The sequence below is a fragment of the Epinephelus fuscoguttatus genome, linkage group LG2 (assembly GCF_011397635.1).
Source record: "Epinephelus fuscoguttatus linkage group LG2, E.fuscoguttatus.final_Chr_v1".
NCBI classification, from domain to species: Eukaryota; Metazoa; Chordata; class Actinopteri; order Perciformes; family Serranidae; genus Epinephelus; species Epinephelus fuscoguttatus.
In genome coordinates, this window is record NC_064753.1 from 49,109,168 (window position 1) to 49,136,896 (window position 27,729).

The 27,729-nt window shown below is 41.9% G+C and overlaps 1 protein-coding gene across 6 annotated transcripts in view; it reads left to right on the forward strand.

Annotated features, from left to right (window-relative positions):
- Positions 1-25,149, forward strand: part of celf1 (cugbp, Elav-like family member 1) — a 39,248-nt gene extending 14,099 nt beyond the window's left edge. For 3 of the 6 annotated variants that reach the window (XM_049599277.1, XM_049599287.1, XM_049599307.1), the window contains 12 exons: positions 2,488-2,675; positions 4,329-4,411; positions 5,691-5,739; positions 6,576-6,710; positions 6,796-6,875; positions 7,048-7,209; positions 7,328-7,397; positions 9,305-9,427; positions 10,466-10,579; positions 10,756-10,941; positions 13,554-13,697; positions 13,881-19,107. In XM_049599277.1, the coding sequence (XP_049455234.1) occupies positions 2,488-2,675; positions 4,329-4,411; positions 5,691-5,739; positions 6,576-6,710; positions 6,796-6,875; positions 7,048-7,209; positions 7,328-7,397; positions 9,305-9,427; positions 10,466-10,579; positions 10,756-10,941; positions 13,554-13,697; positions 13,881-14,008 (1,462 nt within the window). In that variant the 3' untranslated portion in view covers positions 14,009-19,107. Of the gene's footprint in view, positions 1-2,487; positions 2,676-4,328; positions 4,412-5,690; positions 5,740-6,575; positions 6,711-6,795; positions 6,876-7,047; positions 7,210-7,327; positions 7,398-9,304; positions 9,428-10,465; positions 10,580-10,755; positions 10,942-13,182; positions 13,698-13,880; positions 19,108-23,748 lie in introns of those variants that run through there. The other 3 variants (XM_049599297.1, XM_049599306.1, XM_049599308.1) reach the window with 3 other exon arrangements.
- Positions 25,150-27,729: the final 2,580 nt, after the last annotated feature.

A 27,729-nucleotide genomic window follows, 5' to 3' on the forward strand; every position in this document is an offset into this window, starting at 1 on the left:
ATCCCACACTTTGGATTTCCTGCCCGACATGTTATTAACTAGCCTGTGGAATAACCGCAGGTACCAGCCCTGGAGATTAACCTGACTCCTGTCTGACTGCTGAGCGTGGACACTTCCTGTGTCTGTCCTTTCAAATTAAAGTCCCACATGCTCCAGTCATATAGGTTTGGATTTATTTTGACAAGGCGCAGCTCCTGATAGAGTTTCACGTTTTTTTGTTTTCTGTGACTAAGCGAACAATGAAATCTTGCTGACTAATGACCTTTCTGGTCGACTAACGTTGCATTGTCATGTCAACAAGTAAAACATAACTAAAGGTTAGCTCCATTCTCTTCACTGTGACCTCTGCTTTGGACTGCAGTTTCACATAGGTCACATACTGACCACACTGTTATGACACAAAGCTGGTTGAAAATTGGCAGAGTATCCTTTAATGACAAAAGCACAATCTCCAGTATCATGAAGTCTACTCTGTATTTCACAGAGAGCAGTGAAAAGATGCAAGGATGCTGTGATTATGATTGGTTTGAGTTAACAGGACAGGGCTGCAAATAACAGGAGAGAGCGGCAGTGAGAGTCAAAACGGCAGGTTTTAAGTGGCGTCTGTCTGTAGCCAAGGCTGTCGAGGTTGACATCTGTTGGTGTGAACAACTCAAACTATTATTTTATCACTAAGAGTGAACAATGTGTTTAAAGTGTGCAAGTTGAAAGTGGAAGACTCAGAAACTAGCAAAGTTTTGATGGGATATAAAAGTTTGAAAGCCTGTTTTCCATCTACATAACAGTGTCAGAAGACGTGTTGTTGGGAGGTGGTGTCATGATATAAGTAGCATGACATAATGTAACAGCAGTATGAGGCAGTGTTTACTGGAACAAGCAACATTTTCTAATCTGTATAATACAGTTGTTATGTATTAATAAATATCATGTTGTGTTTGTACAAAGAAAAACAAAGATGTTGACCTCACTCTCTCTTTGTTTGTGCATGTGGCAGTGAACAATTGCCTGGTATGTAATAAGCATCCTCATATAATTACTCTTAGAGGTACAATATGTGATTGTTATTATGACGCAGTCTGATGGCTAGAATTTTTTTGGCATTGTTCGTTTCTGCAAAACATGAATACGTTGGATTTGTACGTAGCGGAAATCCTGAAACTTTATATTTCAACAGCGCTGTGGTTATGGTGGTTTGGTTAGTTATGGTCAGGAAAAGATGAAGTTTTGGCTTTAATTTTGTTCACATGGAATCATGGACATGATAGATTGCACAGCTGATGTCATGTTCGTGGATGAGAGCAGGACGGTAAAATTAGGTGAGGCCGGGAGAGATTACTGGTAACACTAATGGAAGATGCATTGACATTCAAAGTTAAAATATTTGAACTTTTTGCCATAATTAGCAACAGAATTTACAACCAGATGTTACATAGCTCCTTCACACAAGAACAAAAATGTGGACATCTGCACAATTACTGGACATTTCTAGAAAATAGGGATGCACGATATTGGATTTTTTTGCTGATATCCAATATATAACAACTTAATTGACCAATACCTCTCTCAGTATGTCCACTTTTTCCCCCACCTAATTTTAGCGATCATCAAGTCTCTTCTGTAGTGGAATTAACATCATATTATACATGAATACTCTTATCGTGACAGCCCACCAGCAGATGGAGACATGAAATACAACACTGTTCAGTGTATGTATTGTGCACAATAAGAAAAAGATGATATGCTGATATTATCGTTCATCCCTACTAGAAAAATTATGTGAAATATTAAACATAAAATCATTTTATTTAACATGCTTTATTACAGTCTTTGTAAACAATTCGACGTCACCTTCGCAAGATACTGTCCTGCATATTTCATTCTACCAGCCTGCCATTCTGTCGAACTGTTTGTTCGTCTGGTGCTGTCTGGAAACTGTTCTCCGTCTGCCTGATTCCATGTGAACGCAGTATTAAAACACCTGGTTTTGGGGGCACAATACTGACAGGAAAAGCAGCGATATCTCGGTAGAAACAACTGTTAATGCCACTATTCCCATTTGAAACACAACCACATTTGGAGCATAAAAAGCTGAAGGAATTACAGCGATGACTCACTAAAACATAACTGGTTTTGTTGTTTTGTTGGTCTCAAACCCCCTCATGACACGCCATCCATCATTTCGTCCTCCTCCAGATGACAAAATCAGCTTAAATACCACCAAAGGAGTGTTGATACGATACATACAAAATGTGCACATATAAGGTGTTCATGTTTTGCAGAAACGTACAATGCCAACATGTTCTTGTGGCGACTGGGCTGTATGTCGTAGATAATCATAAGTTTTTCTTGCACATTTGTTTTGCTGAACAATCTGCAACTGAAGATCCAGCAGTCTGTTGTTGAATTGTCGTATTTATGTGAATATGTACTGTGTTTGTATAACATGCTTCTGGTCTCCATCTAATGCTCTGGTATTTGTCTTTGCAGTGGGAAGAAGATGAATGGGTCTCTGGACCACCCCGACCAACCAGATGTTGATGCCATTAAGATGTTTGTGGGACAGATTCCACGGTCCTGGTCTGAGGAGCAGCTTCGTGAACTATTTGAGCCTTATGGAGCAGTTTATGAGATAAATGTTCTCCGAGACCGCAGCCAGAATCCACCACAGAGCAAAGGTCAGCCTGCAGTAACTGTTTTCATTTCAACCTGTAGTAGTTTAGAAGTAGTAGTTTTTAGACATAAGAATCTTTTGGCCAATTTTCTTGTGTGTGTTCAGGTGTATACGGACAGGGAAAAACATGTTTTCAAAGATCAGTTACTAGACCTTAGTATACACAGACCCCTTTCCACCAACATGGAACTGGTTTTGTTCTGGTACCTGCACCTAATTTTGAAGCGTTCAGAGCACTTCAACCAAAAATAAATCGTTCGCAACCCAAAAAGTTGGTTCCCAAGTGGAACCAGAAATTACCAGGTTTTCCTTGAGCTGAAGTTTGAGCCATGGTGACGTCAGTGGGTGTGTCACATTCTACAGGTTACAAAGAGGATAGAGAAGTAAAGTCAGAAATGATCAAAGAGCATGCAGTGGTCTCAGTAACAGCTGGTCTATGCTTGTTTTTTGGGGAAAAACAAATATCTTTCCAAATAGAACCAAAGTTCACAGGTGATCAATTTAATCTGTGATTATGCTATTGTTGTCTACTTCCACAGTGCATTATTGGTGGTGATATATCGAATATACATGATGTATTGCAGCTTGTTCTTCTTGGGTTGTAAAATGACAGTATCACAAACATCAAATATAAATGGTGACGTTATTTTTTAAGCCACCGGCGTGAGACTCGCTTCAGCGAGACCCATAAACATGATCTATCACACACACCCGTCTGCCCGTCCAGACCACTTTCTCCTGAGTCATAGTGTGTAAGCAGGTGAAGTGTGTTCTCATCTTCAGGGATCCAGACTGCTTTTATTCAGTCACATTTTGTGACCTCGAAGCACCACTTGCAAAATGTCACAGTGAATAAATCCTCACATTTAAAGGCGCAGCAGCAACAGTTTAACTGTGTGCTAACAGCTAACAGCTAACTGATCGAGTTCACAGCAAAAACATCAACACTTGTGGCCCGAGACAAGCTGGAATCGTCAAAATAAAAGCACCAGTGGTTCCACTTTGATTTATTTAATTATAACAGTACTTTATTTAACTCTATCATAACAATGTATTATTTAACTTTAATCTAACAGTATTTAATATCACTTATCATAACAGTACTTAATTTCACTTAGATGTAACAGTATTTTATTTAACTTTTTTATGACAGTAGCTACTTCATTTAACTTTACTCTATTTTATTTAATAATTTTGTATTTCAGTAGTCTACAGTGCTTTAGAGATGTCAGAATATTGCAAAATATATCGTGTATTGCCATATAGCCTAAAAATATTGCGATATATTTTTAAGCCATATCGCCCAGCTCTATCAAATCTGGTTCACCAGATAGCACCAAGTCTCCATGAACCATGAACAGAACCAGAGCTGTTGGTGGAGAAGGGATCATAATGTACTAATTACACTTTCAATGTGACAGAGTCCTTGTTTTCATATTAACATCTTATCATGATTATTTAACAGTTACTTCTGGTAGTTATTATCATTGTGAATTTTAGAGGTAATATCTTTAATAGTTAAATTATTAATAGTGTTTTTGATTGGTGAGGAGCTCATAATGACCTGGTGGTGCAACTGCCCAGAGATATAAGAGTTTTACACAGCACATGTGCTGAGTCAGGTGTCTGACAGAAGGTGTCTTTCATTCCCCGGCAGGCTGCTGTTTTATAACATACTATACTCGAAAATCAGCCTTGGAAGCACAGAATGCTCTGCACAACATGAAGATTCTTCCAGGGGTAGGTGACAGCCTCTTTCATCTGACCTTTCAATGCATGCTGGTTCATATGGAAGCTTTGGACTTCCTCTCTGTGGTTGGTCATTAACAGCTGAACCAAAGGTGGGATGCATTAAGTGTCTGAGCTGATACAGCAGCGAGCAGGTCTGTCGTTTGGAGTCCAAGTGACAACAGTGTTGGAATTATTTCTTTGTCTTTCTCGTATTTAAAGGAATAGTTTATTACCTACAGTAGATGTCAGTCGGCACGCCCCCAGTTTGGAGAAGCAGGCAGGAGTCTGACACAGAAGCTAAGCCATTTAAGTGAACATTGTATTTAGAATATTTTCACCGCTTTACTTTACCGTCTGACGGGAAACTGAAGCCATAATAATATCTCACTCTTCAAAGCCAGACTCAACTGAGAAAAACAGTGTTTTAACGCCACTGAACACAGGAGCTGCTGGTCTACTGCTGCCTCCATCTGTGAGTTAGTTTGAGTTATTGTGTAACTTTGGCGTTTCTCAGGGTTAGTTCGGATTCACCAAAGTCACACAATAACACAAACTAACTAACTGATCGAGGCAGTGGTACACCAGCAGCCTCCATGTTCAGTGAGCTAAAATGACTGTTTTTGTCAATGGAGTCTGGTGGCTTTGACGAGAGCATAGAAGAGGAACTAAAGCCATTAACTGCCCTTCTGGTGGAACGGCTCTCTGACGGAAAGGTAAAGCAGTATTAGCTGTCATTTAGCATGTGAAATTTGATGGAAATCAGCCAAACAATTTTAATTTTTTAGTTATGTTATGACAGAGAATTACTCCATGACACCAAGCGTGGAGTGTCCGGCTTTACAAATCTGTCATGTGCACTGGAGTTAGCTCAGGGCTTAACTAGCTTTGTATATTATTTTGCATGTTTAAGCCTTGGATATGGAACTCAAGACTTAGTGTCAGTGGTGCGACAGATTTACCTTATTTGCACTCAGCCCAGCTGCTAGATGAAAATTTTAGCATTGTACGTTTGCAAACCATAAATATTGGGGTTTAAAGGTATACCATGATGTAAAAGTTGATGGTTATCATACCGTGCACATGTGCTTATCTACTGGGGGAAAAAAGCAACTGGACGGAGAATTTCACCTTTATTTTAGTTACTTTTAAAGGGAGACTTTTTACACATAGTCAACCAGGTTAAAGAGGAGGTTAACCTCTGAACCTACTGCTCACATCACTGATAGTCATCGCACAACACACGAGTCAGCAGTATGAGTTCTAACGCGTTCTTTGTTGTCTCGTTCAGATGCACCACCCGATCCAGATGAAGCCGGCTGACAGTGAGAAAAACAATGGTAAGAATTCTCTATCATTTTCTTCTGTCTCCTTTGATACCAGCAAACAACTCTGTGTTAATTCCCTTTGTAATGACAATGACAGCCCTAAAAAAACTTAATGCATCAAACAGTTGTAATTATGTAATTTGTGAATGTCATTATTTGGGTGAAACTGTTGAATGGCATCATTTACTATGACCAGTCAGGAACTGGTACCTATTTAATACAGGTTCTCCTGAACCATAAATGTATTCACTCTGAAGCGCTGCATCCAAATTATCCAAAGTAGTGTGGACGTGACCTTTAAACATTTTTATCCTGCTGAGAAAATGAGCAAAGCTTCGGAACCTAATACAGGACATTGCAAGTCAAGGAAAATCAACAGTGATGACGTCTGAATAATTCCTCTTGTTCAAACTGGTCACTTAAAGATCCTCCCTGAAGTTCTTTCAGTGCCAAACAGTATTTAAAAGTTGATCTAAAGCTAATCTGAGGCTTCTGCTGTCTGAGTAAATTAAATCATGTGGATGAAGTTTGGATTGTGTCACTTACATTACACATCACATTACTGTACTGTAGGAAGGATCTGTTAACGTCCAGTCTGATCACAGCAAGCAAAACCAGTTTCGATGTTTGTACGGGCACCTGGTGTTTTCAGGCAGACCTGAAAAAAATGTGCTCCTTCCTTTTAAGAGACCCAGACTTCAGATTTTGTCCTGAATCTAAGTCAGTATACTGATGACATCATTTGTAAAAGAGACGCAATTACACACATGTGCATGTTGAACGTAACGTTGCACCATTTACGTTGACACAGAGCAGGTGTGTTTGATGTTGTGTTGTGTTGAATACAGCAGTGGAGGACAGGAAGCTGTTTATCGGAATGATCTCAAAGAAATGTAACGAGAACGACATCCGACTGATGTTCTCACCATACGGACAGATAGAGGAGTGCCGGATACTTCGAGGCCCTGATGGACTCAGCCGAGGTGAGGCAGAGTTGCAGACAAGATAGAATTTTCCTCAGATAAGTCTCCTCTCAGAGTCGTGACACATCGTGTTTCTCTCCTGCAGGTTGTGCATTTGTGACATTCACAGCGAGACAAATGGCCCAGTCAGCCATCAAGTCCATGCACCAGTCCCAGACCATGGAGGTAAACCTCAGCTTCTTTACGAAAAATAACATTTGATCTTGTGACCCTGATTTCAAAAGTGGTAAATTACGGTGTCTCTACTGTTGAAATATTACAGTGACAAATCATTCGAAGAAGCACAGTGTTGACGTCAAGCTGTCAGAGTATAAAAATTTCCTGTGTCTGTGTCCAGGGCTGCTCGTCACCCATCGTGGTGAAGTTCGCAGACACTCAGAAGGACAAGGAGCAGAAGCGCATGGCCCAACAGCTGCAGCAGCAGATGCAGCAGCTCAGTGCTGCCTCCATGTGGGGAAATCTCACGGGGCTCAACAGCCTGGGGCCTCAGTACCTGGCAGTGAGTGTCTGTTTGTGCTCAACCTAATGATCAGCCTGTTGACGAAGCAGTTTATTCAGTTTAAACTTCCCCGTCACTTCCACTTTAGCATGTTGTTTCTCATATCTCCTGGCTTTAGCTCTACTTACAGCTACTGCAGCAGTCGGCCTCCACGGGGAACGCGCTCAACAACCTGCACCCTGTTTCAGGTACACACACACACACAGACATGGCACCATGAACTATCATGATGTCATGTAAGGTAAAGAGTTCAGTATGTCAGTATGTTGTTGGCTGAATAATAATCACACTAGTGGCTTCTGGGTCTGAAAGAGGTCCATGTCATCTGTCAAACCTGCACAGCCAGTGAACTCCAGAAGAGAACGCCTCCTTATATACTCACTTTTATTCCTCTGCGGCGGCGAGAGCTGCAGCCAGAGGCATCATGTGTTCGGGTTGTCCGTCCAAACGTCCGTCCATCCCATCCTTGTGAACACAATATCTCAAAAACGCCTCAAGGAAATGTCCACTTGGACTCAATGATGAACTAATACGTTTTTGGTGGTCATAAGTCAAAGGTCAAGACCACTGTGACCTTGTCTGTCTCATTCTTGTGATTGTGCTATCTTAAGAAGGCCTTGAGGATATTTGTTCAAACTTTGCACAAAGTTTGACTTGGACTTGAGGATGAACTGATTAGATTTTGATGATCAAGAGTCCAAAGGTCAAGGGTGCTGTGACCTTGCATCCATCTCATTTTGTGAACACAATATCTCAAAGAAAGCTTGAGGGAATTTCTTCAAATTTGGCACAGAAGTTCACTTAGAAGGAACATCTTTGGAATAGAAGTTGATTGTTCTTTTGTCATATTGTACTTGGACAAAACCCCGGACAATCTCATGACCCAGGACAAATACCTGTACAAAGTATTTTTGGCTGCAAGCAAGAAAGCCATCACACAGAGGTGGCTACAGGCTCGTCCCCCGTTAAAGGACGACTTGGATTGCAGTTATTAACAAAATTCACTGTATGGAGAAAATCACCTTTCCTTTGAGACTGCAACTTGGTCAATATATAAACTTTTCGGGCCATTATTCAAAGTCATATCTCAGGAAGAGAAGTGTAGACAGTTGGTCAGATACTGAATCGGTGACTCTAATCTTGAAACTGTGCTGATTGTAAAGATCCTCTGAGCTGTCGGGGGCACAGTGGGTTTGAGGCGTCCATGTTTCACAGACATGGATGTAAACCAGTGTCAGAAATTAGCAAGGGCCACGGGCCATTTGGCCTGCAATTTATCCAAGAATGCCCCCAAAAGCCATGTTCCAGGGGCCAAAATTGCCCCCAAGTTTTCGAACCATATATATATATATTTATATTTTTAACGGTATTATAATCCGACATTAAAGTATAATTTTATTTTCATTAAATTAATTTACCGTCACGTCTACAACTCATTTTCCAGACATAATCAACGAGATTGCACAGACAGAGAAGGGGAGGGGGCTTTGCTGTACCATAAGTATAAATTAACCATTTCTTGGGTGATCTGTGTCTACACAATGAAAAATTAAGGTAGAATGAATGTTAAATTTTAAATTAACTTACTTCCAGGATTGCATCTAAGGAATTTATAGTAATTTGGCCTTTTTAACAGTAAAAGTAACTGTAATGTGGTGAAACATTAGTACTGCTATCAGTAGATTAATGGTTAAATCATCACATTTAAACTGGTTGAATTATAGGAAATCTGAGTGATATTTTGCAACCATAACTTTATGTAACCCATTATTTGTTTCATTTATAGTGGTTTCTACTGAAGAGTGAAGACACTATCTTAGTTGGTTTTGCTTTTCATGTGCTTATTGTTAGACCATAATTACAATTTTTTGATGGCCCCCAAACATTTTGAAAATGCCCCCATTTTTTAGACCGTGGGGGCCAAAATTGCCCCCAAAATATTTTGTTAATTTCATACCCTGATGTAAACTGTAAGAGAAACTTGGCGTGTGTGCAGAGACGTACAACCCATGGTGGTAATTGTAGTTTATATATACAGAACGGTCAGATGAAGGGTGAGCGGAAGCTTTAACGTCACTGTTTGTGTTTCTGTCAGGTCTTAATGCCATGCAGAACCTGGCTGCTCTAGCAGCTGCAGCTACTGCCACACAGGCCACGCCCACAGGCTCCAGCGCCATGACGACATCTAGCAGCCCACTAAGTGCACTAACAAGCTCAGGTAAAAAAAATTACAACTACAGAACTGTTTCATAGTCAAGGTACACACACTAGGTGCACATAAACCAATATTGATAGAATTCTGTCCGCACTGTGAAACATCTGTACATTTATATATACTTTATTGTGTATATGTATATATTTATATGTATTTACTAACTATATTTATATATCACCTTTCATGCAAAGGATGCAGCACAAAGTGCTTTACAATTCAGTGGCAGAGACAAACAGCAAAGAGATAATCAACTAATTACTCAAGTAATTAAAACATACATATAAAAATATGAAAACAGATTAAAAAGATATGTTTTGAGTCATTATTTAAAACTGTCCGCTGAGCCAGCAAGTCTAATATTTAAAGGCTGAGTGTTCCATATTGTGGTAGCATGGTAGCTAAATGAAGCATCCCCAAAGGTTTTTGTAGAGACAGTAGGAACAGATAACAGAGCAGCTGCGGAGGATCTCAGGGTTCGTGGAGAGACATAAGGTGATAGAGAATCTATAATATATGAGGGGGTGATGCCATTAAGAGCCTTAAAAACCAAAAGAAGGATTTTAGTTTTTATATTTTTATATATATATTTTTTTATATTTTTTTATAAAGTATTAAAAAAATTAAAATCCATTCTAAAAGATACTGGGAGCCAGTGCAGGTTACGTAGAACAGGAGTTATATGGTCTCTCTTTTTAGTTTTTGTTAAAACCCTGGCAGCAGCAGCGTTCTGAATGCACTGTGGTTTTGCTATGGCAGTGTTAGGTGGGCCGGTGTATGGGGTGTTAAAATAATCAAGACAACTGGAAACAAAAGCATGGACAAGCTTCTCAGCATCTTGATGGTTCAGTAGAGGTCATACCTTAGCTATATTGTGTAAATGATACAGTGCAGTATTCGTTAATGAATTAAAATGAGCTTTACAATTGAGATGACAATTTAAAATGACACTGAGGTTTCTTACTAGAGTCGTTTAGCACTGTAACATCATGTTTGTTATAATGTTATTTATGATGACATTAACAGTGAATGTTCTCTGAGCAGGCTCCTCCCCAACCTCCAGCAGCAACTCATCAGTCAACCCCATGGCTTCTCTGGGGGCCCTGCAGTCTCTGGCTGCTGGTGCTGGAGCTGGACTCAACATGGGCTCTCTGGCAGGTACTGACCCACAGCTGGACCTGTGCACGTCCACTCATTAGATTACTGTCAGGCTGAACGCTCAATGGAAAGCTTTGTCTTTTACATTGAAAGAGGAGATGTCATATAATGTCACTGTGTTTTCAAACTATTGTTACGTTGAACTCAACATCACTCACCATGTGACTGTGATGCAGGCATGGCGGCTCTGAACGGCAGCCTCGGCTCTGGAGGTCTGTCTAATGGCTCAGGAAACACCATGGAGGCACTGAGCCAGGCCTACTCAGGCATCCAACAGTACGCTGCTGCTGCGCTCCCCAGCCTGTACAACCAGAGCCTGCTGTCCCAGCAGAGCGTCTCAGCTGCAGGCAGCCAAAAGGAAGGTGGGTTTAACAAAAAGGAGGTAACATGGGGGTGACTGGAGGGGGTATAGAAATGTAAAGAGAGCTGGGGCTGTTTACTGTACAACCACTGAGCATGCTTCACAGTGTTCCTGTCTTCTGTCCAGTGTTGGAGTTAAATTGAACAATCACAAAAACATCACGGGCTGCAGGCTAACATTTGAGCCTGTTCAGTAGGCTGCCATAGCAACCCTGTGGCCAGAAAAATGTTGGCACTGTACGTTTCTGAAATCCAAAGATACTGGACTGCTCATTATTATGCAGTGAAAACTTTGTCTCAGCAGGCGCTGTGGTTAACATGTGAATAACTAATGTGAGCCAACTAGGATTTGTCCCCAGGTTCATTGTAAACTCTGATTTATCCATGTGACTGTTAAGAAGCAGAAACATAACTTCTTTCTTCATCTGCAAAATGTCAGTCTGGAGGTTTAAACTGGTGTCCTCTAGGGCTGTCAAAATTGCTCAAAAATGACGTTCGAATATTCCTTCTAAAAATAACTCGTAGGTTCGAACCATTCGAATATGTTTTTTTTCCTCATTATGTCCACAAGAGGGCAAACTAATACAAGGAAACATACTTGTAGGTATTTTTATTTCAACATAAACGTCTTTGAAAACATTTACATACCTACACATTAAAACACGTAAAACAGTTACCTATAACATTACATTATAAATGACCGTGGACCTCTCGCTCACCCCTCCTCTCTGACCCCACACCGCCCGCAGAAGCACCTCGAAGCGGAGCCAGTTTCCTTTCGGCGCCCATGTTAACCAATTGTGTCATCCACGCCGGCTGTGCCGTGCCGCGCAGCTCCGTGGCCGGCTCACTCCCCGCAGCGATCGTTTCGGCATCTGGTCTATTTTCTGGTCTGTTTTTTTTCTCCACAATCGAATATCAATTTTTACATTTGAAGGTCCATTTTTTTTCAAATTCGAATTTAAATTTGACTTTAGAATATTCGTTGACAGCTCTAGTGTCCTCTCACAGAGTTGGTGATTCAAACTAAACTTTCATCTCTGTCAGAGAAAACTGATCTGAGTTCAGACTGTTTACTTACAGCACAGCTACACTCACAGATAACTGAGCCTCCTACCTGCCTGTCAAACACCATCAACCCACAGACCTTCTCCAGTCCGGACTGAGTGGAGTCCTGCGGGGTGAAGCTGTGAAGGCTGCGAGCGGAGCTAGCTGCTAACAGCCACCACTGCAACTAACAAACTCCACAAATCCATTCAGCAGCTCCACCATCCACAGTCAGACACACACGGCTGATTATTTACTGCTGAATTACAGCTCACAACTTGCACCAACCCAAAAATCCTGGTGCAGACTATTTACTGGAGTTTACCAGTCGCTTATGTGGTATTTGAAGATAAGTACAGGCACGGCTGATCTTGGCTTTCAACGTCCGATAGTCCACCACAAACATTTTCGTCACGTCTCGTCAACGAAAATAAATCATCAATTTTGTTTTAGTTTCTTTTATGAAGATCTATTTTTTGCTCATTATCGTCTTGTTTTCGTCAATGAAATTAACACTGGTTTAGGCACAAAAAGCACTTGGTTATGGTCTGGAAAAGATCATGCTTTGGCTTAAAATACCTGATTTTGGGGGGCCGGTCACAGCTGGAAAAGAAGCAACGTCTCAGTAAAAACAGCCTCTTTTCGTGGCACTATCACGGCTGGAAAAAAAACAGATGGGTCACTACAAAACACCCAAATTGAGAGTGAAAGACGCTGATGGAAAAACACAGACGGGTTGCTTGAAAACAGCCACATTTAAAAGCTAGAAAGCTGCTGGAAACACAGCAGTGACTCGCTGATGATGGTCTTCAGCAGTGGTCTGCAGCTTGGCAGGCATCTTGCCCAGGTGTTATGCCATTTGTTGTCGCCTTCACCCCCCCAGAGTCACTCTAGAAGTAGCAATGTAGTAGTAGTAGTAGAAATGTTGATAGATTCGTATGAAACGTACAAATGTAACGTGTGCATAGATTGCAGAAACGTACAATGCCAACATTTTTCTCCGGAGACTGGACACAGACTCCCTCTGCAGACAGAAGACAGAAAAGCTAACATGCTCAGTGCTCGCCTCCTACCGTTATTTAAAGTAGTGTCATGGGTGGGTTGGTAGAGATGTGTAGAGATAGGTAGAGATGTGTGTGTGTGTTGATCTCACTTTCTGCTAAGGATTCTGTCTTGTCTTAAATCTGCTGCGTCAGCCAGCGACAGTCGCAGCACTGGTAAGACATCACCACCTTCATCACAACAGCTTTAAAACAAACTCATGTCCATAAACAATGTTAGTCCCTCTATAAACCATACTCTGATTTCATTCATTTATTTTTATAATTAAATTCTCACATAATACTACAAAGCTCCCCGGGGGTCACGTGGTAGAAAAAATATTCATGTGGAAATTCAGATTGGCAGACTGCGGTTTAGCAAACAGTTGAGTTTGTTGCCTCATCTTCTTAATCTGTTGACACAGATTTCCACATCCATTTTAATGAATTTACTGAGTCATACATTGTTCAAATATCTCTGTGTTTACTGTGTGTATGGTTAGTAAAACACACGTGTTGATCGGCAGGTCCAGAAGGTGCCAACTTGTTCATCTACCACCTGCCCCAGGAGTTCGGAGACCAGGACCTGCTCCAGATGTTTATGCCCTTTGGAAACGTCATCTCTGCTAAAGTCTTTATCGACAAACAGACAAACCTCAGCAAGTGTTTTGGTGAGTTTGTGGTATTTTGGCGCAACATCAACCTGCTGCCATCTGTTACCAGGAGTTAAAACTCTGCAGACAGAGTTTACGAATAAATAGATCTTAGATACTAAGCCTCTAATACGACCTCCCACATCTAGCAAAGAATCTTGTGTGCCCCTTCTGACTCAAGTGTTTTTATTTCTCCTCCAGGCTTCGTGAGCTACGACAACCCCGTGTCATCGCAGGCGGCCATCCAGTCAATGAATGGTTTCCAGATCGGTATGAAGAGGCTGAAGGTGCAGCTGAAGCGCTCAAAGAATGACAGCAAGCCTTACTGAAGGTGCTGAGGCACTGCAGACTTAGTTAGGCAGGGCGGTGTTATGGTAAGTGGAGTATGAATAACCAAGACTGGTCTACTCAGAAACTTGTCTATGCATTACAGGGCGATGTCTGCTGCGCTGCCTCTCCTGGTCACTATGTCCAGGCAACGAGTCACGTCAAGCTACATGCAAGAGTTTTCATGCTAGACTGGATTCTTCCTGTGTTACGTTGTGGTTCATGCACTTTGTTTTCCTTTTGATAAATGAGAGAAACAGGTGTATTTTCATTTAAGTTGAAATGTTATCAGTTTGCTGTGGTACATAATACACATATGAGTTGATTGTTAGGATGTGTTGCACATTGACAGTCAGGTCAGATAGGTGCCAAATCCATCTGTTATTACTTCCTGTCCCCCTCCCCCCCCTCTGCACCACCCAGCAGGATGCTCCTGACATCAGGCAGCAGCTGGAACAGACAGAGCCACGTTTGATTAGGAAACATTAACATCATTATCAGGTTTACTTTCACACTGTTACAAACCAAAACGGGTGGTGATCCCTGCTCTGTATTGGGTGTCTGTATTATCTCCTGTCTGTGATATATACACCTGAATTAGCTGTAAGGTTCAAGGTACAGAAGCTTACATTGTTCAGAAGGAGGAGCTCCACTTAAACATGCACATTTAGACACATCTGTCTTCACTCTGCGTTTGTAAAGTGTGTGTGTGCGTGTGTGTGTGTGTTGTGAGGGCAGAGTCTAGATTAGTGACTGTTGTGACAGTTCAGCAGGACGTTGATGCTGTGAACATTTTGTTCTCTGGTGTTTCCACTCTGAACTGAAGTCAGTCACCTCCCGTAACCTTCCTGCTGATAGAGGAAACATCCCGTTCTCATTCCCAGGGCATCAAACTCTGACGCTTCGTTATAAGACTCACCAGGCTCTCAGCTAACTCCAGTGGAAACCCATCCACGGCAAAACGGGATTCTGAGAGCCACTGAGGGAGTAAAAAGTGCAAGAAAGTCCAGGCAGGGTGATTGGATGGGTTAAATGAAATTGGAATTTCATCCAGGCGACCACAGTTCATGTCCCATTGTGAAACCAAAGATCAGTGTTTGAACTTACGTCACTGACATACCTACGTCCAGGCCCCCAGGAAGTGCTCCAGGATTTGAAGCCAATTTTAGTGGTGGGCAAACAGTGGAATTAAATCTGCCGTGTGGTGTCACGTGGCCCAGAAAGACCTCTTTCCAAAAACATAAGGGTTCAACATTAATGTTTTTTTTCACTCGGCCAGTTGGAGAAGTGAGTCAGAAATCTAGCTGCCTGAGGTCAGTTTTTACTCCCTATACGAATGTTTTATATATTAGTGGTTTATCAGAAAACTAGTGCTGCCCCCCTCGATTAAGAATTCTAACAGTCCTCATCAGGGTCCATCAGTGGACTAGTCTCCTGCATGTGTCTGATATGAATGTAATGATGAAATGATATATTTTGGTGGTTTGAGTTGAAGGTGTGAGAAAGAATAGTATCAGTAACATTGTTAACACTGTGCTACATTACAGAGAAATACAAACCGTACTAATGAACCTTCATTAATATAGGCCTATATTTTATCTCCAAGTGCACGTCACACACTGAGCGAGCCGCCTGTTAATGACGCTGTGGGCTAATGGGCATGTAGCTACTTCCATGTTTCAGATGATACGTCATGTTTGTAGTCGACCAATGAAGATGAGTTTACATATCACCTTGGGTTCGTCCTTCACCTTCTCAAAATGATCCCACACTTTGGATTTCCTGCCCGACATGTTATTAACTAGCCTGTGGAATAACCGCAGGTACCAGCCCTGGAGATTAACCTGACTCCTGTCTGACTGCTGAGCGTGGACACTTCCTGTGTCTGTCCTTTCAAATTAAAGTCCCACATGGTCCAGTCATATAGGTTTGGATTTATTTTGACAAGGCGCAGCTCCTGATAGAGTTTCACTTTTGTTTTTTGTTTTTTTCTGTGACTAAGCGACTAATGAAATCTTGCCGACTAATGACCTTTTTGGTTGACTATTAGGGAGCAGGCCTACAACATATTGTGTTATAAATATGCATCTAGACTGCCCTCTTCTGGTTCAAACCGGGTTCCTGTTGGCCTATCTGGTGACAGGTGACATGTATGGTGCAGCTTTCATCACCAATCAACACCCCAGCGGCCCCTGCAACTCCTCTGCCCGGCACGAAGGAGCAAGTGGGCTTGTCATTAAAGACATTTAAACCAAAACTCTGGGCTTCAGTTAGTCTTTAACCCAAAACATGATCTTTTTTCTAAACCTAACCCCGACTGCTTGACGTTCATCTGTGCATCACATACACACGCTAAAGGTTTCCCTGTGTGTCGCTGTGAGACTCCGAGGGGCGTGACCATAGACTTTATATAAAGGTGGACAACACATCTCCACCTTATTCCCACTGTACAAATATGAAGCCAAAACATCCTGGATACGCTCGCTGCCATCTTGCACTGGTGACATCATTTGGAGCCAGAGTCTGCGCAGTAGTGATCTCCGCAGGGTCGAGTTCCCGCCCAAATGCGCGTCTTACCCAGCTGCAAGCAGCGCCATTGAGCGCAAACACACCGATTTGCACACACAGCTGTCAGTCGTGATGTCACAACCCGTATTTATTGCATCCGATGACTAATTAAAACCAAACTTAACAACTCAGCAAACAGCAGAGTGAGAAGAACTACCTGAAGTGACAGAAACCGTCTTTTGGAAAAATTTATCTGATGTGTGTGAAGTTTTTAGTTTGGCTGGGTTTGTGTCCTGTACTGCAGCCAGCCACCAGGGGGCGATTAGGATGTTCTGGCTTCACTTTTAGGGACCTGTCTTTTTTACACCGTGTGCAGGCCTGACAAAGCATTTGATGACCTGGGAATGAGAACAGTTGCAGCAGCCACAGAGGAGACGGTTGTCTCTGTTCACAGTTCTCCTCTGAGCTCTGAGGTGACAAACTGCTGCCTGGTTCTGAGCTGCAGTTAAAGACGACACATTAATGCTTGTTTGTATCTGACCTGTGTGGGTGTGTGCAGCTGTTGCATGGCTTAAACTCGAGGAGTAGCCTCAGGTGTGGGTTGTGTTGTATTCAAACATTGATTTCTGTGTGACGTGGATATGACACCTCTGTGCTCCGTGTGCTCTTTGCAGTTACTGTGTTATTCTTTACCTGGAGGTTAGTGAGACACATTTCTGATGCAGTTGAAGTTGCATGTTAAATAGAGATTTTATTTTTAAGGACTAAACTCGTCATGTTTGGGTGGTGCTCCTCCTGTGCTGTTGCACTCTGAGTGACAGGTCAGAGGTCGGGCTGATGCGGCTGTGAAGCCGTCAGCTGAAACTAGTGATGCTGTGAAGTTTGGAAATGAAACCAGACCTCACAGGCTCGTTGTGTCCTGTGCAGATTTAACGCTTTGTTTGAATACATCTTGTGGTTTTAGCTCGTTTCTACCTTGAATCCAGATGTTTTGTAAAAATTCATCTACATCCCTCAACTACTGTCCTGCTAGCTGGCGGCTAGCTAACCTACAGAGGGCTACACCACTGTGTCTCTCACTGAATATCTTCTGTGATTGGAGAATTCATATAAATGTCAAATTGCTCGAGGCAAACCTGTTAGTTGCTTAGACTTGCAAGAAAACGTTTTTTTTTTTTTATAGAACTAGGAAGCAAGACAATTGTTGAGATGTATATTTAAACTATTATGCCTTTTCTATTTTTATATAGGTTTTATACTTCCCCGGTGTGTTGGGGAACTATTTATTGCCTAAATTATTTATCTGAATTGAAATTATTTTGAAAGACAAATGTAAAGTCCAACAACTCCATTTGATCTCCTGGTGTGTGTCCTCTCCTTGCCTGTTCAGCGTTTGTTTCCCTCTGGTGATGTGTACTTTGTGTCCGTGTGGCATGGACTGTGTGTTTAGGATCCATCAGTGCTGCTACAGACTTCAGAGAACCCCCCCTCTCTGTCATTCATGCCTTCATCTGAATAAATCACTCATTTTCCAAAAACACAGGGAGCATAGTTTATTCTGCACGTCCATTTGTACGTGTGTCTGTTGGTCCTGTCTTTGTGTGTGAACAAAGAGCGATCTCATGTGTCAACAGTTTTACACCAGACAGAGTTCAGGGCGTAATTTAAAAGCCAATTCCAGGTCCGAGTCCAAAGATTGAGTCAGAGTAGAAGTATGTGTGATGTGAGTGTGAGCAGTCTGCTGCAGGGACGATCACGTCAAAGCAAAGTCACCATGTTTGTGTCCCATACTGTCCCATTTGCTCATGTTAGTCATTCCTGCTGCTAGAGATATCCTTTTTTTCTTACTGATACCCAAACTTGCACACTGAGTACCAATGTTATACCACTGCTTTAAAAAAGAAAAGAAAAGAACAGCTGTAACCTGCTGATCCTGTGTGGATATGAAATGATTGATATTGTACGACATGGCTCAGTTTGAACTAATGCCAAATTACGGACATTTTTCTGACAGTTCATTTTACACTATTTACCGGAAATTAGTTCTTCTTCTCCACTATAGACCCTTTTAGAGCCGATATCATGATGACGTCATGTTATCAGCTGGAGGTGCAGCTGCCTCTCCCCCACAGGGCTGTAGGCTCCATAGGAGTGTTAAAATGTGTTTGTCTTGTTGTGTTATTGGGAGCCAGAATAGAAGGAGTCATGGCTCAAAACCAGCCGCCACTGCCCGTCAACAAAAACAAAGACAACTATGGTTAAATGTGATAAGACCAAAGGACTGGACGGAGGCCATCATCAAAAATGCTCACATGTGCAGCGCACACTTCATATCAGGTTAGGGAAAAAGTATTTCCTGTTGTAGGGATGAATAAGGTTATGTGTATTAAGGGTTATCATGTCCACCTCATCAGAAACTGGGGAGGGATTAAGAGGAAGATTGGATTTCTCTGCAACGCTAACTTTTTAGCACATTAGCTAACGTTAGCTTCCATAGCAAAACAAACAAGTGTGGTCCTCCTTTGTAAGATTGGCTTCCTGTGACATCATCCATCCACTGAGTGAGAGCATACGGGTCGGCCAGTCTGGTCCCGCTGGTCAGTGTTTACTTATTCAAGTAACACTGGCGGTCCCGGAGTGAGTGACCTGACATGGTGCGTTGGTAAATTCAGTCTGACGCTCTACACTAAAATGAGAGCCCTGTTGGTGGAAGAAACGCAGCGTTATATTTCTACATGAATGAACCAACGGTTAAGTTAATCACACATTCACTCCGCTCGGCGCTCTGCTGCTCCATCTCCACAGACAGAGTGTCCAGAGTGCGCTCTGCCACTCTGAGAGTGCGCTGCTCTGGATAACCCAACGCTACATTCAGACAGCGCTCCCAATTTATCAACGCTCCAGTTTGTGTCAGAGTGCACTCCCACACTCACAATGAGTGTTTCTGAACGCACCACTTGCATCATCTTCCTCCATTGTCTAAAACAAGACAACAGAACTTGTTAGCTAGCGCTAGCTAATGTCTGTGGAGAACTGTTTTGCCCCCAGCTAAGCCCCGCCCACCAAAAAAACGTCATACTGTACTAACAGTAAAAGGGTCTATAAAACAGTAGTTGCCTGTGGCTGCTAGGGGTGGGCGATATGGCCCTAAAGTAATATCAGGATAATTTTTGTGATAATATCCTTGATGATATGACACATTAGTAAAAAATATTTTATTATTACTTTAAGAGGATCGAATTGCAACAAAATCAGTGATCTAGTTTCACAGTTTGCTTCAAATCTTCAGTAAAAACAAAAGAAAACTGATGTCTCATTTCTTTAGTTTGTGAACAACAACAGTAACTGAGAGTGAGATTCAGATTCTGTTACAATATTAATAGAGAGGAGAGGGAGAGACGCTGTGCTGCTGCCAGACGAGCCGCTGACTGAGTTCACTCTGAGCGCTAAGAGAAGTAAAACATTGAAGACGCCACAGTTTATTCCACACTACTGAAGCTGCTCCTCTTTTTGGAACCACCACAGAATCGTAATAGTTTCACTTTCAGCCACGCTTGTTGTTGCCGTGGGTAACAGGATGACATCATTATGTCAACAAGCCGAAATTTTGCGAGTATCACAATATGAATTTTTTATATGATATTAAAATGTATACCGTTATTATTGTGAACAAGATGATATGGCACGCCCCTAGTGGCTGCACAGTGCAACTTGCTTTGTACTTTTTTGGAGCCACAAAGAAGAATTAATTTCCGGGATACTGGATCTGTGCATGAAGTTGCATATTCGTAGATACCTGATCCAGCACTTTAAGCAGTGTAGGAAGCATTTCTAATCGAGGTATCAGAACAACTTCACCTGCAACTGCACAGAAATCATGTTTATGTGTCAGGGACTTTGTAGACATACATTTACATATATACAGTGGTGGAAAAAAGTTTTCGGACACCCCATGCATTTGTGAAATATTGCATTAAGAATCACTCTTAGGTCTTCAAGTGCAATTTCTTTTAGTACAGTCACAGCCAAAATACTAAATAAATCCTAAAAAAGCCATTAAAAACTTAAAATTGATTGGTTCCATAAAAATACACAAGAAATTTTGAGTATTGGGTCATTTTGGTACCAGTGATGAAGGTCGTTCTTTTTATTAAAAGACACAATTTTTGTTGCCAAGCTTCGTGTCTACATAAAGCCAGCACATTTGAAAGTTCTTCAGACACAAAAATGGCTAAAACAAGGAACCTAACGCAGGAAACACACCTGAAGATAAAGATTCTCAGCCAGGAAGGGTACAGCTGCCGCCAGATAGCCAGGAAGTGCAGATGCAGTCCTTCAGCAGTTGGATACACTCTGCAGAAATACAGACGAACCAACAGCTTGGAAGACAAACCGAGATCTGGGCGTCCAAGGGTTTCTTCAGCAAGAAATGACCGCATCCTGATCCGCATGTGCAGGCAAAACCGCCGAATGACATCACAGGAGCTTCAGCAGCAGTAGTCAAACCAAACTGGTGTCCAGTGTTCCACCCGCACTGTACGTGGCCAACTTTTAGATCATGGCTTAAGGCCCTACAAGGCTATCAAGAAGCCCCTGATCAATGAGAGACAGAGGTTAGCCCGGCGTCGCTGGGCCCAGGCACACAAGAACTGGACAGCCAGGAACTGGAAGAAGATTTTGTGGTCAGATGAGTCCAGTTTCCAGCTTTATCTTCCTCCTACTAATGTGAGGGTACGCAGAAGGCCAGGCGAGCATTATCTCCAGCATGTACAGTACCTACTGTCAAGCATGGTGGAGGCAGTATCATGGTTTGGGGATGCATGAGTGCTGCTGGTGTTGGTCATCTCACTGTCTGTGATGGCACATTGAACTCTACCAAGTATTGTACCATTCTCCAAACCCACATGCTCCCTTCTGCGTGCACTGTTCCGTCGAGGTAAAAACTGGATGTTTCAACAAGATAATGCCCCTTGCCACACATCCAAGGCCAGTAGAACTTGGCTGCAGGAGCACAGTATCCAGGTCTTAGAGTGGCCAGCTCAATCCCCGGACATGAGCCCCATTGAAAATCTGTGGTGGATTATCAAAAGGTCTGTTTCAAAGCATAAACCAAAGAATTTAGAAGAATTAAAAGCAGTAATTCAAGAAGAATGGGACAAGATTACCCCTCAACAGTGTGAAAGGCTCGTGGGGAACATGCCAGCCAGGATTAGAGCTCTACTACGTGCCAGTGGCAGGACTACTAAATATTAATTTGATGATGTGATGGTTTATTTATTTTTTGTTCAGTTTTGAACACATTCTCTGTTATTTGTTGACTTTGATACCGACAATGTTGAGAACTGACATATTGAAACTGTCAAGAATTTAGTTTTGTTAGTTTTTCTTGTAAACAATAAACAAAAAAATATAATTTGTATTTGTTTGTATCTGTCTAATGCAGCCACACCTTTTGAAACACAAAAAAGATTTTTCCACAAATATTTGTGTGGGTGTCCGAAAACTTTTTTCCACCACTGTACATACGTGTGTGTGTGTGTGTGTGTGTGTGTGTGTGTGTGTGTGTGTGTGTGTGTGTGTGTGTGTGCATGGATAGACAAAAGACAAGCTGCCTGAAGTGAAGTTTAAAGGGATGGTTTGTATCTTTTGATGTGGGGTCATATAAGGTTCTCATCTATAGTCAGTGTATTACATACAGTAGATGTCAGTTTAGAGGAGTCCGACACTGAAGCTAAGGAGTGTGTTGCTGTGCACAGCGTCAGCAACAAAATGTATTTTAGACACTGAAAAAAGTCCTTTACTAACAAGGATGTAAACGCACAGTGAATGACATAAACAAAAGAAATGTTTTATGGCGGTGGCCTATCTAAAATGAGCAGTGTGAAAGTTATGCTGTGTCTCAAATCGGATACTTAATTAGTACACTGATATGAAGTACACTGCGTACATTATGTTCTTACACCAGTCAGTCAAAACATTAAACCACTGGCGGGTGAGTGAGTAAAATTGATCTTGTTACAATGCAGTGTTCTGCTGGGAAGCTTTTGGTCCTGGCATTTATGTGGATGCCACTTGATGTACTTCACCAGCCCAAACCAAGACCAGGTACCCCCCTGTACCTGCTGTTTGCAGACCTGTAATCACCCTCCCAGTGCACCCCGCCACACCACAAAAACTTCTCAGGAATGGCTCAAGAAGAGCTAAAGGTGATGGTCTGGCCTCTGTGGAAAGTGTTGGTACCCCACTTTGCAGCCAACAGGTCTCAAGGATCTGCTGCCAACACACTGGTGCCAGACACCACAGGACACCCTTAGAGGTCCTGAGTCCATGCCTTGACAGTTCAGAGTCTAGTCTGATCCAAGAAGGCCCCACAATGGATCAGGGGCACTTCTAGGGTACTGGCACTTTCCACAAATCGGCGCTGTCCGATGAAAAACACGTGTCTCCACTTTTGACGATTTTGACTTTCTACAGTGCATGGAGTGCCCATAATATTCCCTAGCAACCGTTAGCGTTGGGTATCCAAATGACCAATGGAAAGTTTTATTACTTCATCTATTCAACACGTGTCTCCACTGGGTGTCAGACGTGTCCATTAAAAGGGCGTAGAAAGTCAAAGTCGTCAAAAGTGGAGGAACATCGACGAAGCGCTCGAACAGACAGGGGTGGTTAGAGTTCAAACGGAGCGTCACATTTCTATATGCATTAACGAGCGGACAAGTTAATCACACATTCACTTCTCTCTGCCACTCCAAGAGTGTGGTGCTCTGGATAACCAAGTGGTACATTCCAACAGCGTTATGAATTTATGAACGGTCCAGTTTGTGTCAGAGTGTGCTTCAGTACTCAGACATTAGCTAAAGAAAAAAAGTCATACTGTTTACTAACTGTGAAAGGGTCTATATGGCGGCGATCCAGCAGCCAGTGAGGCATCTATGTATCTATATCTATGTCCTGATGTGACCTGCATGTCGTCACTGATTCTGTGCTGGCATTTTATCCAGGCTGTCATACGTGTGTGTTGCTGTCGTCGTCATCCCCCTCAGTCCCTGGTAGCATGTGGCTCGTCCTCACTCTGTCCCTGGCACTGACTGTTGAGTGTTTAGACTGTAATCAGCAGCACACATAGATGATCAGATCATTCTTGGTTTCTTTTCTCTCTCCTGTCTGTGTTTCCATTGTGGTTTAACCTCGGTTTGTCTCCCTGTTGTGTTTTTCTTTTTGTTTTTTCTAGATCTCTTCCTGTTTGCCCCTAGCATGTTGATGTGGCGTCACAGTTCATCGTCCAGTCCTTGTCTTCTGCGCTTCTCTGATGCTTCCAATTTCACCATTGACCTTGTGTTTGGCATTGATTACCAGGAGGTTTTTGTTTTGTTGTTTCCCATGTGTCCTCTGTGCTGCCAACAGGGGCACTAGAAAGACTGCCCCTGAACATGTTCAAAACTTCATTCAGATTATTACAGTCATAAAAAGAGATCTATTTTTCTAGAACGTTCTCACGTGACCACTAGAGATTTTGCAGAATCAGTTTGACACAAGTCTGACCTTTGTTTTTATCTCCTGTGTTGTGGAGCAGTCCTCCCAGTGCCCCCTTCCTCTGGGTTTGTTTTTGTGTGTGTGTGTGTGTGTGTGTGTGTGTGTGTGTGTGTGAAGCAGCTAATCTGTCTGTGGTGGTGTTGTGTGTGAGTGCTGGTGTGTGTGTGTGTGTGTGTGTGTGTCTCCTGAGTTAGAAAAACTTTTCAACCAAGTTAGTGATCACGTGTTGTTAGATATTAGTTATTTAATGCTAGGCTAGCTAAGGGTTCATCCGTGGGAGTTCCCATTTGAGTGATGTTGTGAGACAGTAACACAACCCGTTCTCATTACCAGGTCGTCAAATTACTGATGCTTTGTCGCACCCCTCAGCATCTCATAGCGATGCACAGGGCACCCTTTGGCATCTCACATTGTTACATGGGTTAATGTTGTGAAACGGTTGCGGTTAGATTTAGAAAAAAGGTCACGTTTTGGGTTAAATAAATGTTTGTTAGATAATGTAAACATGTAAAAATTGGATAATGTTACGTTGAAGAAACCACACTGAGTTTTGGTTTAACACTGGACACGAAATGCAGGTTCTGGATGAAAGTCCAGTTTTGTTTAACACCTCTGTCCCACCCTACTTGGATTATCTGATCACACCGTCAAGTATCGCCACGGAGGAGTTTACACTGGAGTTAGCTGAAAGCTCAGTACGTCTCATAAAGAAGCTAAAGGGTGGCTTTGATATGATATCACACACTGAAGCACGTGACAAAGCGTCCGTATTTGACGTCCTGGGAATGAGAACGGGCTGGGTAACATTTTTTGTGTCGGTGTGAAAATCTGATTTTACTTTAAGCCTATCGACTGACCTCCGCAAGCACATGATGCTGTTCTGCTCGTTAATTTTTATTTTTTTGTGTGTGGGGAATCAGACAAAATCCACAGAGGAGAGACTTTTGTCACAGTATATTTAGTATGCATGTTTTTTTAATATATATAAATATATATATATATAAAGTATATCTGCACTGAAATTCTTGGCAAAATGTGATCTAGTTTGTGTTAAGTTAAATAATGAATAAACTGGTGCCAAATGTTTTGCACAATCAGTATTTTCCCCTTTTTATTGGCTCTACTGGTCAGACTGGTGGCAGAGGGTTGGTTGGTGTCGCTGGTGCAGAAGGTTTCACGGAAGAACGGACGTCAACTCGATTTTAAATCATCTGGATACAACATTAAATTAAAGCTGCACTAGCTACGAACAGGCCTTTGCACCTTCATGCACATTGGGGTTGCTTGTGGGACACAGTAGACGCAGCATTTTGTCCACAGAAATGACCTGTTGCAAATTATGCACCACTTCCTGTGTCCACTCTGTGGCGCTACAGAACAAACAGTAATAAAATGCCATGTGTCTGGACATCATGTGAAGTCACACAACCATGACCATCTGTTATCAGCAGGTGGCAGTGTAGGTATGAGACACTATGGGCATGTAGATGTCTTCAGGAGTGGACTAGGGGCCGTACACATGCCGCATTTTTTGCGCCCTCAATTTCATTGTTTTCAATGTAGATCGGAGATAAACCAAGTTCAACTTTTGGAACGCAGCAGTGTCGTGACGAGAAACAACCAATCACACCCAATGGATATCTTTCCTTCTTCAGTAAATATCAGTCTGTGGTAAATATTAAGAAGTTGATCATGTTAGTGTAGAGCTACTCAGAGCTTTACAGCTGTCCCACAGACGATAGGCCTACACAGCGCCTGGAAGAAGATCAGCTCTGCACTCAGGATTTTAGGTACATAGGCTATGATTCGATGCTTGTTAAGGTGGCTTAGCAACCTCAGACACAAGCTGCCGCAGCGCTCTTGATAGCTGACACAAAAAAAGGCTAAAAAGTAGAGCCAAGCGCCCGACCTTTAGTTTTCCAGGCGATTAAAGATGCAGCATGTGTACGGCCCCTTATCCACCATTAAATTTGGGACAGATTGGACCACGAAAAGTCAAGTTACCACAGCTTCCTGTGTCATGTCGAAACATCAAAATTTGCTGCACCACCACAGAATCGGCATTAACGAAAACTAACAATGAAGCATCATCAGAGTCTTCAGGGTTTTTTTGCCCATCTTTAAGTGGAATCTGGACTTGCTAGAAGTGAAAGGTAAAGGTAGCACTTTAACTACAACTAAATATTGACATGTAGATGTCTTCAGGCCGGGACGCCAATTAGGGATGCATGATACTGGATTTTTTGCAGATACCCGATATGCCGATAGATAGATAGATAGATAGATAGATAGATAGAACTTTAATAATCCTTTACAGGTAATTAAAAATGTCACGCCAGCTTAATTACAAACAACACATAACATTCAAACCACAGAGTTACAAGTTAAAAAAAAAAACATCAATAAAGAAATAAGTTAAAAATTGATAAAAAAGAGTCCCTTGTTTGATCTTGTCACCCAGCTGATGATTACGCAATGTACCCCAATGTAGTTTAATAGCTATTTTTAGCTATTTTTAGTGATCATCAAGTCTCTCCTGTAGTGGAATTAACATCATATTATACATACATACTGTTATCATGACGGCCCACCAGCAGATGTGAGACATCATGAAATACAATACTTTTCAATGACATGCAGCAAAGGGCAGTGGATTGGAATCGAACAGAGCATGTAAAACTGAAACTTTTCTACAAGCAACAATGAAAATTCCCAATTACATGACCTTATAATTAAGATAAGATAAATCTTTATTCATCCCCAGTGGATAAATTCAGTTGTTACATTACAAGGTTATGGCTACCTTTATTTATTTATCCTCTATTTAGTCAGAAAGGTCTCACTGAGATACAAGATTACTTGTCAGAAATAAGACAATCACACAAAACTGTTCTTTGACAAGTCAGCAATGTTTGTAACATTTTGTGTAGGTTAGTTTTTGAAGAATTTTACTTTCCTTGTCTTCAACTACATAACAGCTGTAATACATCCAGAGTGAAATACCAAATACAAAAATTTGCATGTTGTCCATTTTTATACCAAAAATGTATTAGCTATCGATGTCCTATAATTATTAAGATTTGGACAAGTCCAGAAAGTATGAATGAATGATCCTGTTACTGTTCTACATCTGTTGCATGAGGGATGTGTCCCTGGATAAATCTTGGCTAATTTAAAGTAAAGTAAGCACCATCTGCAAAGCACCAGTCAGTGCTCTAAATACACAGGTGGACCACTCAGGTTTTGCCTCTTTACCAAATCACCTACTGCCACTGTGACTGAGGTTAAACGTACAGTATGTCATTTTCTGCTGCTTTCTGAATTAAAACAACAACAAAGACTGAGCCATATCGTCACTGCACTCAGTTTCTCCTTCAGTGTTCATTGTTCAGGAGGTTTTTACTGTGAGCTGAATTATCCGCAGAGGTCTCTTCTTCTCCACAACAAACAGACCAGCTGATTTAAACCAATAAAACACTGAATAAAAATGTATCATGGTACAAATTGTTTCTGTGATCACTTCACATCCAGACATCTGATGACTCACATCTTTCATGTGATTAAAACATATAGTTAAAGATGACCAGGATCTAAAAGGTGTGTCATAAAAATGTGGCTTCAAACTGGGTAAAAACTTGGTTTATAACAGCTTCTGGCAGACGACCACAAACCTGACACC